The 11920-nt window shown below is 66.9% G+C and overlaps 1 protein-coding gene across 1 annotated transcript in view; it reads left to right on the forward strand.

Moving 5' to 3' along the window:
• DNAH2 (dynein axonemal heavy chain 2) overlaps nt 1–11920 on the forward strand; it is a 153477-nt gene that overhangs the window by 110236 nt on the left and 31321 nt on the right. The window contains exons 63-75 of the mRNA XM_029913626.1: nt 294–438; nt 722–921; nt 1564–1690; nt 4723–4909; nt 5364–5512; nt 6364–6547; nt 7431–7621; nt 7732–7923; nt 8772–8956; nt 9802–10030; nt 10322–10473; nt 10954–11068; nt 11603–11779. Of these exons, the coding sequence (XP_029769486.1) occupies nt 294–438; nt 722–921; nt 1564–1690; nt 4723–4909; nt 5364–5512; nt 6364–6547; nt 7431–7621; nt 7732–7923; nt 8772–8956; nt 9802–10030; nt 10322–10473; nt 10954–11068; nt 11603–11779 (2233 nt within the window). The remainder of the gene's footprint in view (nt 1–293; nt 439–721; nt 922–1563; nt 1691–4722; nt 4910–5363; nt 5513–6363; nt 6548–7430; nt 7622–7731; nt 7924–8771; nt 8957–9801; nt 10031–10321; nt 10474–10953; nt 11069–11602; nt 11780–11920) is intronic.

Genomic DNA, 11920 nt, shown 5'->3' on the forward strand with positions numbered 1-11920 from the left:
GCCACCTCTGGGGCGGGGCGACTGGTTACCCAGGGACCCCTCGCCCGGCGCTGAGATGCGGCCACCTCTGGGGCGGGGCGGCTGGTGACGCAGGGACCCCTCGCCCGGTGCTGAGATGCGGCCACCTCTGGGGCGGGGCGGCTGGTTACCCAGGGACCCCTCGCCCAGCGCGGAGATTCGGCCCCGTGTCCCATTCCCCGGTGAACAGAAGGGCGGTGTATCTTAGGGGGCACAGGGCAGGATTGGGGGGCGGCGGGAGCCTGCTGACCCTTGGCCGCCGCCCGTCCCCGCAGGCTGCTGAACGAAGCCACCGGCTCGCTGCTGGACGACGTGCAGCTGGTGAACACCCTGCAGACCTCCAAGGTGACGGCCAGCGAGGTGACGGAGCAGCTGGAGACCAGCGAGACCACGGAGATCAAGATCGACACCGCCCGCGAGGTGAGGGGGGCCGGGGCTTCGTCCGGCGTCCCCCGCCCGTCTGCCCCACGGGCTTCAGCCTGGCTCCCTGGCAATGCCAGCCATGCCCAGGGAGTGGGGGCCCTGATCCGGGCCCAGATGGCTCGGCAGGAGGGGCCGTCCGCATTGCAGTTAGACGCCCGCTGCTGGCCCGTGCCAATGGAGACGTGCCGAGCCCCGGGAGGGCGTGTGGGTGCGGTGTGGGCGCCCTCTGGGAGTCCTGCCCAGGGCTGACAGGCGCCGTGCTCCCGCCCTCCCCCCCCAGGCCTACAGGCCCTGCGCCCAGAGAGCCTCCATCCTCTTCTTCGTGCTCAATGACATGGGCCGCATCGACCCCATGTACCAGTTCTCCCTGGATGCCTACATTGACCTGTTCAACATGAGCATCCACAAGAGCCACCGCAGCACCAAACTGGAGGAGCGGATCCGCTACCTGAACGAGTACCACACCTACGCCGTGTACAGGTACGGGACCCTGCGCCGGGGATGGGAACCGCCCCCTACGCCGTGTAAAGGTACGGGGCCCCGTGCCAGGGACGGGGATCTCCCACGCCGGGTACGGGGACCGCCCCCTACGCCGTGTACAGGTACGGGACCCCGCGCCGGGGATGGGAACCGCCCCCTACGCTGTGTACAGGTATGGGGCCCGCGCCGGGGTCGGGGACCTCCCGCGCCGGGTACGGGGACTGCCCCTTACGCCGTGTACAGGTATGGGGCCCCGCGCCAGGGACGGGGACCTCCCACGCCGGGTACGGGGCCCGTCCCTTACGCCGTGTACAGGTACGGGGCCCCGCGCCGGGGTCAGGGGACCTCCCACACCGGGTACGGATACCCTACGCTGGGTACGGGGAGCCCCCCATGCCGGGTATGGGTACGGGGATCCCCCCACGCCGGGTACGGGGAGCCCCCCCCATGCCAGGTATGGGTATGGGGACACTGGGTACAGGTGCGGAGATCTCCCTTCCTACACTGCGTACAGGTCCCCGGGCATGGGGAGCTGCAGCCAGAGGTGCGGGGGACGGGAGACCGGCCCCCAGCCCGGCCCGCGGCGGGTGCCGAGGGGAGACCGTCCTGCCCCGTGGCCAGCACCCCCTGCTCTCCCCGCAGGTTCACCTGCCGCGGCCTCTTTGAGCGCCACAAGCTGCTCTTCAGCTTCCAGATGTGCGCCAAGATCCTGGAGACCTCGGGCAACCTCAAGATGGACGAGTACAACTTCTTCCTGCGGGGGGGCGTGGTGAGTGCAGCAGCGAGCTGCTCCCCAGCAGGGGGTGCCCTCCTCTCCTCCCTGCTGGGGAACGGGGCTGGAGCCGCCTCTGCTCCCTACGGAGCCTCCCTTGAAATGCAGCTGTTAGAGCAACCCCAGCACAGCTGCCACCAGCGTGGGGCGGGCTGACCTCAATGCCCCAGGGTGGCGCTAGGGGGCGCTGTGGGGCAGGGAGCGGGGCGGGGGCAGCAAGGGCTGCTCTACCCTGGCAGGGGGCTGGCCCCAGGGCAGCACTAGGGGGCGTTGTGGGGCAGGGAACGGGGCAGGGGGCTCAGCAGGGGGCGCTCTCCCCTGGCAGGCAGAGCTGGCCCCAGGGCGGCGCTAGGGGGCGCTGTGGGGCAGGCAGTGGGGGGCTCAGCAGGGGGCGCTCTCCGCTGGCAGGGGGCTGGCCCCAGGGCAGCAATAGGGGGCGTTGTGGGGCAGGGAGCGGGTGTCACGGAGTGTGGGGGGACACAAAGCCCTGCACTCTCAGCCAGCCAGTAAAGCAGAAGGTTTATTTAGACGACAGGAACACAGTCCAAGACAGGTCTTGCAGGCACAGACAACAGGATCCCCGCCAGTTAGGTCCATCTTGGGGTCCCAAGGGCACCACAGCCCCATTGGGGGGCAGAGCCCCGTCTGGGCTCCCTCCATTACCAGCCAGCTCCTGAAAAACTCCCCCCAGCATCTCCTCCCCCAGACTTTGTTCAGTTTCCCATGCAAAGGTGTCACCTGGCCTCCGACCCCTTCCTGGGTTCTCATGTTACATGCTCAGGTATCTTCCCTCGGCCAGTCTCCCATCCCCCAGTGCAGACCATCCTAGCCACACTCCCCTGTCAGCATTCAAAGGCCACATTAAGAACAGTCCCAGTTCGTCACATCTCTCCCCGCTTCGAGACCGAACTGAGCGGGGTCACTTCAACCAGTGACCTCAGGAAGTTCGAACCTACCCCCGTTCCCATGGATGCCCCAGCATCCCTCCCATTCCTTGGTGAGAATTACACCAGGCCCTTCCAGTTTCACGCCCCCCCTTAGGTCGGGGGTGCTCGATGGCACTCATAGTTCGCATGTGGGAAGGTTTATGCGGCCTGTGCCCTTTTCCCACCCCAATACCCCTGGGGTTCCAACGGGGCTGGGGTCTTCTCCCAGCATTCCAGTCTGGAGGTCTGTGATTCGGGCTCTCTTGGTTCAGAGCCCCACTTTTTACCCTGGCCACCCTGTGGGAAGGCTCCACTATGATGGGCAAGGGTTCTAAGGCCGTTTTCCCCTTGTCCCGGGCCTTCCTCCCCCTCCTTACGCTGGGCCAGGAAGCACTTATCAAAGCTCTTTGCAGTCTTGGGTCCCCCCTCACTCACCGCAGCTGGGGCCCCACTGCTCCTCAGCCTGGCCAGCTCCAGCTCATGCTGACGCTGTTTCTCCTTCTACGCCAGCCTATGCTGATGCTGTTTTTCCTTCTCTTCCCGCTGCTTTTCCCGTTCTTCCCGCTCCTCCTTCAGTTCTTGCTTCCTTAACTCGAGCTCTTCCCGTCTCATCTCCCATTCATATTCCAGCCGCATCCGCTCCAGGGACGGGGAGCTCCGCCGGGACGATCCCCTGCTGGCCGCTGGGGTCAGGGTGCCCTCGATATTCGCTGGGCTTCCCCCAACCCCTCCCCTAGGTATAGGTAGGCAGGATCTCGGGATGTCCTCGGCAGCAGTCTGACCCCTCCCAGCCACGTCAGGCCCCGGGGCCCCCGCTGCATCCGCCGGGCGGCTTCCCTCAGGGACAGGATCGGTTCATCCAAGCGACCCTTCTCCTCCAGCTGGGCAATGAGCTGTTCTTTGGTGGACCTCCCAATGCGCAGCCCCCTCTGCCTGCACAGCTCCACCAGGTCGCTCTTAAGGCGTTTAGCATACATCCTCCTGCTGGCCACTTGCCGGCCTGTGCTCTCCGCTTTCCACCGTTCCCGAGGGACCCCTAGTGTGCCAGCCCTTCTTCAGGTCACCACCTCTCTGCCTGGGTCGAACTGCAGACTCCTCCGCCCCGGGCCCGCTCGCTGCGATCCCCCGGGGGACCCTGTTACTGCAAAAGTCCTTCTCTCTGGTCACACACTCCCAGGGGTTAATCGCCCCCTGAAACCGTCTCTCTCTGACTCTTCAGCATGCCTGGTCCCCGTCGATCCCCGTTCGTTTTACTGCTCCCCAGTCACTTACTGCAGGAAGCGCCGTCCACGGGTTGCAGTAGATCCCACCTCTGCCACCAGTTGTCACGGAGTGTGGGGGGACACAAAGCCCTGCACCCCCGGCTTCCTGCGATTCACCATGACTCTCAGCCAGCCAGTAAAGCAGAAGGGTTATTTAGACGACAGGAACACAGTCCAAGACAGGTCTTGCAGGCACAGACAACAGGACCCCCTCAGTTAGGTCCATCTTGGGATCCCAGGGGCACCACAGCCCCATTGGGGGGCAGAGCCCCGTCTGGGCTCCCTCCTTTACCAGCCAGCTCCTGAAAAACTCCCCCCAGCGTCTCCTCCCTCAGACTTTGTTCAGTTTCCCGGGCAAAGGTGTCACCTGGCCTCCGACCCCTTCCTGGGTTCTCATGTTACAGGCTCAGGTATTCTCCCTCGGTCAGTCTCCCATCCCCCAATGCAGACCATCCTAGCCACACTCCCCTGTCAGCATTCAAAGGCCACATTAAGAACAGTCCCAGTTTGTCACAGTGGGGCGGGGGGCTCAGCAGGGGGCGCTCTCCCCTGGCAGGCAGGGCTGGCCCCAGGGCAGCGCTAGGGGGCGCTGTGGGGCAGGGAGCCGGGCGGGGGGCTCAGCAGGGGGCGCTCTCCCCTGTCAGGGGGCTGGCCCCAGGGCAGCACTAGGGGGCGCTGTGCTGCTGGAGGTGCCATTTTACAGTGAGTTCTAGCCCAGGAACCCCGGCGTCCTGGCTGTATTTGCCCCCTGGGGGCTGGCACATGTTGCTGGGGCCCCCGGCACCCTCCTGGTGCAGGGGGGCTGGCTCCGCACGGTGCCCGGATCAGCTGCCCCCCGCAGGTGCTGGACCGGGAGGGGCAGATGGACAACCCCTGCAGCAGCTGGCTGACCGACACCTACTGGGACAACGTCACCGAGCTGGACAAGCTCACCAACTTCCACGGCATCATGAACTCCTTCGAGCAGTATCCGCGGGACTGGCACCTCTGGTACACCAGCGCCAAGCCTGAGAAGGCCCTGCTGCCAGGTCAGCCGTGGGCACGGGAGCCGGGACGCCTGGGTTCCCTCCCCGGCGCTGGGAGGGGAGTGAGGGCTGGTGGGTTAGAGCAGGGGGGGCTGGGACCCAGGACTCCTGGGTTCTCTCCCCGGTGCTGGGAGGGGAGCGGGGACTGGTGGGTTAGAGCAGGGGGTGCTGGGAGCCAGGACTCCTGGGTTCTCTCCCTGGCTCTGGCCAGGTAAGTCCAGGACAGCGACAGGGAAAGGAGGTGCTGCTGGTGCGCTGCATGATGCCCCATGCCCAGCGATGATGCCAGGCAGCGGCAGTGTGTGTGGGGGGAGGTGGGGGGTGCCACAGCTATCTCCCCACTGCCTCCTGGCTCCCTCCGACTCCTCGGGGGGGCCCCCCCAACGGTGTGCTGAGCACGGGGCTGCCCCACCAGCAACCCACCGTCGGCCTCCCCTCCCCATATTGCCCCCTGCAGGCGAGTGGGAGAACTCCTGCAACCAGATGCAGCGGATGCTGGTGGTGCGGTCCCTGCGGCCGGACCGCGTCGCCTTCTGCGTCACGTTCTTCATCGTCTCCAACCTGGGCTCCCAGTTCATCGAGCCGCCAGTGCTCAACATGAAGTCGGTGAGTGGGCGGGGGGGCTCCCCCTCCCTGGGCGAAGGGATTGGCCGGTGGCAGACGGACGTGGGAACCTGCGGAACTCCCTGCCACTGGATGCCTTTACCCAGGACCCCGGGGCCCCCTTTCAGACACGTGCTGGCATCAGGGCAGTGAAACCATCATCCCGGGGGCCCCCTGAGAGGACCCCCCCCCACCCGCAGCATGGCACAACAGGCAGTTCCTCAGAGATAATCCGGTGCAGGCAACAGCTGGAGGCAGGACCCCAGTCTGCATGGACCCAAGGGGCTGATCCAGGGGGGCAGGGAGGAGGCAGGACGGCAGGGTAGATGGGCCCATGGGGCTGATCCGAGGAGGTGGGATACCAGGGTAGACGGGCCCGTGGGCTTGATCCAGGGGGGCAGGGAGGAGGTGGGACGCCGGGGTAGACGGGCCCCTGGGGCTGATCCGGGGGGCAGGGAGGAGGCGGGACACCGGGGTAGATGGGCCCATGGGGCTCATCCGAGGAAGTGGGATACCGGGGTAGATGGGCCCATGGGGCTGATCCAGGGGGGCAGGGAGGAGGCGGGACGCTGGGGTAGATGGGCCCATGGGGCTGGTCCGAGGAGGTGGGATACCGGGGTAGATGGGCCCATGGGGCTGATCCAAGGAGGCGGGACGCCGGGGTAGACGGGCCCGTGGGGCTGATCCAGGGGGGCAGGGAGGAGGTGGGATACCGGGGTAGATGGGCCTCTGTGCCCCCCCAAACCAGCCTCCTGCCCTGCCACCCTCCCCCTGACAAGCTCCCCAGCACACGGGGCAGCCAGGATCCCTGCCCCCGCCCCCCAGAGCGTACTGCTTCCCTCCCCCCGCCACAGGTGGTGGAGGACTCCACGCCCCGGACCCCCCTGATCTTCGTGCTGTCCCCCGGCGTGGACCCCACCTCCTCGCTGCTGCAGCTGGCCGAGCAGTCGGGCATGGCCCAGCGCTTCCATGCCCTGTCGCTGGGGCAGGGCCAGGCCCCCATCGCCACCCGCATGATCCAGGAGGGGGTCCGGGACGGTGAGTGTGTTATAGCCCCTCTACTGCCAGCAGCGCCAGGGGATCCTCACCTCACTCTGGCGTTACGGGTGGGCAGCGCCCCAGGAGCCTCTGCTGCCATCCGACCCACAGATCCACACACTCCCCACCGCCTCACACGCACAAATCCCTCGTCTCACGCGCTCCCCGCCACCCCCAGAGCCTCCCACGGCAGAGCTCGCGCTGGGGCCCCGGCCCGATGCCAGGGGTTGCTGAAGAACCAGGGGACCCCCTGCCCGAGGCTCTGTCAGGCCCTGATGGTCTGTCTCGTTCGCTGGCCCCTCATGCCATGCGGCATCCTGTGCCCCCAGGGCTGGGGCTGAGATGCAGCGGGCACAGGGATGGGGGCCCAGCCAGTGGATCCAAGCCAGAGCCCAGAGAAAGATCAGCCCGCTAGGGTCTGTGCCTGACCCAGAACAACCCTGACGGACTCCAGTACAGCTGGGGGTGGGGGCCGGGGGACCCGTGGGTGGGATCTGGGGAGGGGCTAGGCCTGGTCGGCGGGGACCAATTGGGTGGGATCTGGGGGTGGGATCCAGGAAGGGGCTGGGCCTGGCCAGGAGTCACAGGGATGGGATCCGGGGAGGCTCGGGGCCCTGCCAGCCGGGGGACCTGTGGGTGGGATCCGGGGAGGCTCTGGGCCCGGCCGGCCGGTGGACCCATGGGTGGGATCCGTGGTTGGGTTCGGGGAGGGGCTGGGCCCAGCTGGCCGGCCGGCTGTGGGATCCGGGGAGGGGCTGGGTCCAGTCGGCCGGGGGACCCATGGGTGGGATCCGTGGGTGGGATTGGGGAGGGGCTGGGCCCGGCCGGCGCGGACCCTGGCATCCGGGAGGCCCACTCGTCTCTCCCCTGTGCTCGCCGACAGGGAACTGGGTGTTCCTGGCCAATTGCCACCTCTCGCTGTCCTGGATGCCGCAGCTGGACAAGCTGGTGGAGCAGCTGCAGGTAGAGGAGCCGCACCCGGCCTTCCGCCTCTGGCTCAGCTCCAGCCCCCACCCCGACTTCCCCATCTCCATCCTGCAGGCCAGCATCAAGATGACCACGGAGCCCCCCACGGTGAGAGGGGCGCCCGCCCCGCCCTGTGCCAGCCGTGCCCGAGCCCCGCGTCCCGGCCGGGCAGGGGCAGGCTGGTGCCCGCGCTGAGCCCCTCTCCCTCTCCCTGGCAGGGTCTCAAGGCCAACATGAAGCGCCTGTACCAGCTGGTGACGGAGCCGCAGTTTGGGCGCTGCACCAAGCCGGCCAAGTACAAGAAGCTGCTGTTCGCCCTCTGCTTCTTCCACAGCGTCCTGCTGGAGCGCAAGAAATTCCTGCAGCTCGGCTGGAACGTGGTGTATGGCTTCAACGACTCCGACTTCGAGGTGGGCGGGGCGCCAGGGTGGGGGGGTGACGGCCGTGGCCAGACCCTACAGGAACAACCCCCCACCACCGCCAGAGCCGATAATCACCCCCAGAGCCAACGGTAACAACCCCCGGCACCCCCAGAGCCAGCGGTAACAACCCCCCCGGCACCACCCCCACCCCCCAAGCCAACAGTAACAACCCCCCAGCACCACCATCACCGGAGCCAACAGTAACAACCCCCCGGGACCCCCAGAGCCAACGGTAACAACGCCCAGCACCCCCAGAGCCAACGGTAACTACCCCCCGGCACCACCACCACCAGAGCCAACGATAGCCACCCTCCCGGCACCCCCAGAGCCAACGGTAGCAACCCACCACCACCACCAGAGCCAACGATAACAAGCCACCCCCACCCCCAGACCTTACAACAACAACCCTCCCTCCCCCGTGTATTCCCCGGTCAGACCCTACAACAACCCCCCCCCCCGGGTGTTTGCCCCATCAGACCCTATGATAACAACCCCCCGCTGCCACCAGAGCCAATGATAACAACCCCCCACCACCGCCACCCACAGACCCTACAACAACAAACCCCTGTGTGTTCCCCTATCAGACCCTACAATAACAAGCCTGGCTTCATGAGACCCTACAGTAACAAACCAGCCCACACATTTCTGTGGGAACCTACAATAACAACCCCTCTCCCCCCACGAGAGCCAGGCAGCTCACGCCCCAGGGCCCCCAGAAGGCCCCAGGGCTCCCTGCGAGGCGCTCTGCTGAACCTGGCAATAGCGGCCCCTGGTGCCTATCCCAGCGGACGCCGCAGGCCCTGTGGCATTGGCGTGATGCCGTCTGTGCCCCCCAGGTGTCAGAGAACCTGCTGAGCCTGTACCTGGACGAGTATGAGGAGACGCCCTGGGACGCCCTCAAGTACCTGATCGCAGGCGTCAACTACGGGGGCCATGTGACGGACAGCTGGGACCGGCGCCTGCTCACCACCTACATCAACGACTACTTCTGCGAGCAGAGTCTGGCCGCGCCCTTCTACAAGTACGGGGGCGGGGCCTGCTCAGCGTCAACCTCAACCCCTCCTCCTGCGAGTAGTGTTGGTGCCCGTTCGGCCCACCCACACGCCCTGCGCATAGGGCTGCGCCGGCGATCCGCCCTCAGTCCCTTCTCAACCGGCTTCCGTCTGCCCCAAGCCTCGTTCACACGGCTGGGTCAGTGTCGCTTCGGTTGACGCTGGCTTTCCCCTTCGTTTGTTCTGTCCCCATCTGAGAGTTGTTCTGGGCTTTTCATGATCCGGATCCCCCTTGTCCTTCCCGTCTACCTCTGGATCCTGTTTATGACGGGTTTGGTCACAGAGGTCCCCTTGGGACTGTCACCTGACATGCTGAGATTACCTCTGAGCCCATTTTCCCTGCCAGCTTGGGACTCCAGAACCTTGCCTTGTTGAGCCAGACACGCCTGCCTGCTACAGCACGCCCCCCCCAACGCTGCAGACTTTAACCAAAAACTGCTCAGCAAGTGCTCCTGTCTCCAGCACCCAGACCCCCAGCTCCCAATGGGATCCAACCCCCAAATAAAACCGTTTCACTCTGTATAAAGCAGGGATGCTGAAATCGCCGGGGGAGGGGGGGTGTCGTGGGGCACCACTGCAGAGAGGCACCCAAGGGACCGGGCTCAAAGGAGGCGGAGGGCAGTAACAGTGGCTCTTTGAGCTGTACCCCCCTCGTGGGTGCTTCCCTGCCCGCTCCTCTCCTCGGGGGTCTCCTGTGAGGATGGCTCGCCCTGTGCAGGCAGAAATAGCCCAAGTGGGGGGGCAGTGTGGGGCTGGGTGAGCGGGGCTGGGGGGGCCGAGCAATTGCAAGCCCTGACTCTCCCCGTGCCCTCAGGCTGTCGGTGCTCGACACCTACTACATCCCCAAGGACGGGAACCTGGCCTCCTACCGGGAGTTCATCAGCATGCTGCCCGGCATGGACCTGCCCGAGGCCTTCGGCCAGCATCCCAACGCCGACGTGGCCTCCCAGATCACCGAGGCCAGGACCCTCTTTGAGACCCTACTGTCCCTGCAGCCCCAGATCACGCCCAGCGGGGCCGCCGGGCAGAGCCGCGAGGACAAGGTACCCGGTGGCAGGGGGACCCGGGCTCCGGTGCCACCTGCGCTCTAGAGGGGAGGGTCCTGGGTGCTGCAAACTGGGCCTGGGGGTTTGCTCCCAATCAGGCACCGCCACCGACTCTCCAGGCTGCCTGCAGACTCAGAGAGCCACCCATGGTTCTGGGACGAGGGGGCTCAATCCTGCGGGGACACTCCCACGGTCCTCGCCTGCCCGCAGTTCTGGGGCAGGGGGGCTGCATCCCGCAGGGACCTCCCCCAGGTCCCACCCGTGGCTCACGCGCCCCTCGCCCGGCAGGTCCTGGAGCTGTCGGCCGACGTGCTGAGCAAGATCCCGCAGGAGCTGGACTACAGGGGCACCCAGAAGGTGCTGGCCGACGACCCTTCGCCCCTCAACGTGGTGCTGCTGCAGGAGATCCAGCGCTACAACGCCCTGCTGCAGGTCATCAGGTCAGCGCCACGACCGCCGGGCCTGGGGGCACGAGGCTCAACCCTGGCTCGCATGGCCGGACGGGCCCCGGTCCAGCTTAGCTGTTATCCCCACCCCAGGGACTGCCTTTCCGTGGGGCTGTGCAGTGCGGCAGGATGGGGCCCTGATCTCGGTCGGGGGGGGGGTGTGGGCAGCGCCTGGCACGATGGGCCCCAATCTCAGTTGGGGGGTGTGGGCAGCGCCTGGCACGACGGGCCCCAATCTCAGTCGGGGGGGTGTGGGCAGCGCCTGGCACGATGAGGCCCCAATCTTGGTCTGGGGCTCTGGGCAGTGCCCAGACTACAGCAAACCCGTGGGATCCCGGTGGGGAGCAAGGAACCTCCCGATCCCCGACCGACGCTGCCCCGACTCTGGCAGCTCCTCGGCCCAGGGGGCAGCGTTGGGGGCCGGGTGTGGGGCCGGCCAAGGGGGACCCCGCCTGACCTGTGCCCTCCCCCTAGGTCCTCGCTGGTGGAGCTGGAGAGGGGCATCCAGGGGCTGGTGGTCATGTCCACCACTTTGGAAGAGATCTTCAACTGCATCTTCGACGCCCGAGTGCCCCCCATGTGGGAGAGGGTAAGGGCGCCCCCAGCCGCCGGGGGAAGAGCTGGAGTCGCTGCCCCATGGGAGTGCCCCCCACCCTTCCTTGGGGCCCAGAGACTCCCCAGTCCTGCCCTCCCACACGGGCTGGGGGGCCCAGGGGTGTCTGGCTTTGGGGCCACTGGTGGGTCGATTGGGAAGGTTCCTGCCCCCCCGAGCCCAGTGACCCCCCCCGATCAAATCTTCAACTGCTGCACGGGTGGTGTGGGCGGGGCTTGGAGAAGCACCACCCCCTTTATCACCCCCACCCCCCAGTCTGAGGAGCCCCTCTGGAGAGGGTGGGGGAGTGGAGCTAGGACTGGGGGCTCCTGTGTGATCTGTGCCTCCGTTTCCCTGTGTGTGAAAGCCTCCAAGCGCTGGGGGCGCGAGCGATGCTGAGCTGTGCCGTGTGGTGATTTGTGCCTCAGTTTCCCTGTGTGTGAAAGCCTCCAAGCGCTGGGGGGGCGAGCGATGCTGAGCTGTGCCGTGTGCCCGCCCCGCCCCCCAGCCCCTGTGCTCTGCCCCCCGCAGGCCTACCCCTCGCTGAAGCCGCTGGCCGCCTGGACCCGGGACCTGGGCCAGCGGGTGGAGCAGTTTGCTCGCTGGGCCGAGACGGCGCATCCCCCCGTGCTCTTCTGGCTCTCCGGCTTCACCTTCCCCACTGGGTTCCTGACGGCCGTGCTGCAGGCGGCCGCCCGCCAGAACAACGTGGGTACCGCTGCGGGGGCGGGGCGCCCAGACGCCTGGGTTCTCTCCCTGGCTCCGGGAGGCGAGTGGGGGCTGGTGAATTAGAGCAGGGGGAGCTGGGTGCCAGGACTCCTGGGTTCTCTCCCCGGCTCTGGGAGGGGA

This window comes from Terrapene carolina, unplaced genomic scaffold (assembly GCF_002925995.2).
Source record: "Terrapene carolina triunguis isolate 2854851 unplaced genomic scaffold, T_m_triunguis-2.0 Scaffold751, whole genome shotgun sequence".
In the NCBI taxonomy this organism is placed as follows: domain Eukaryota; kingdom Metazoa; phylum Chordata; order Testudines; family Emydidae; genus Terrapene; species Terrapene triunguis.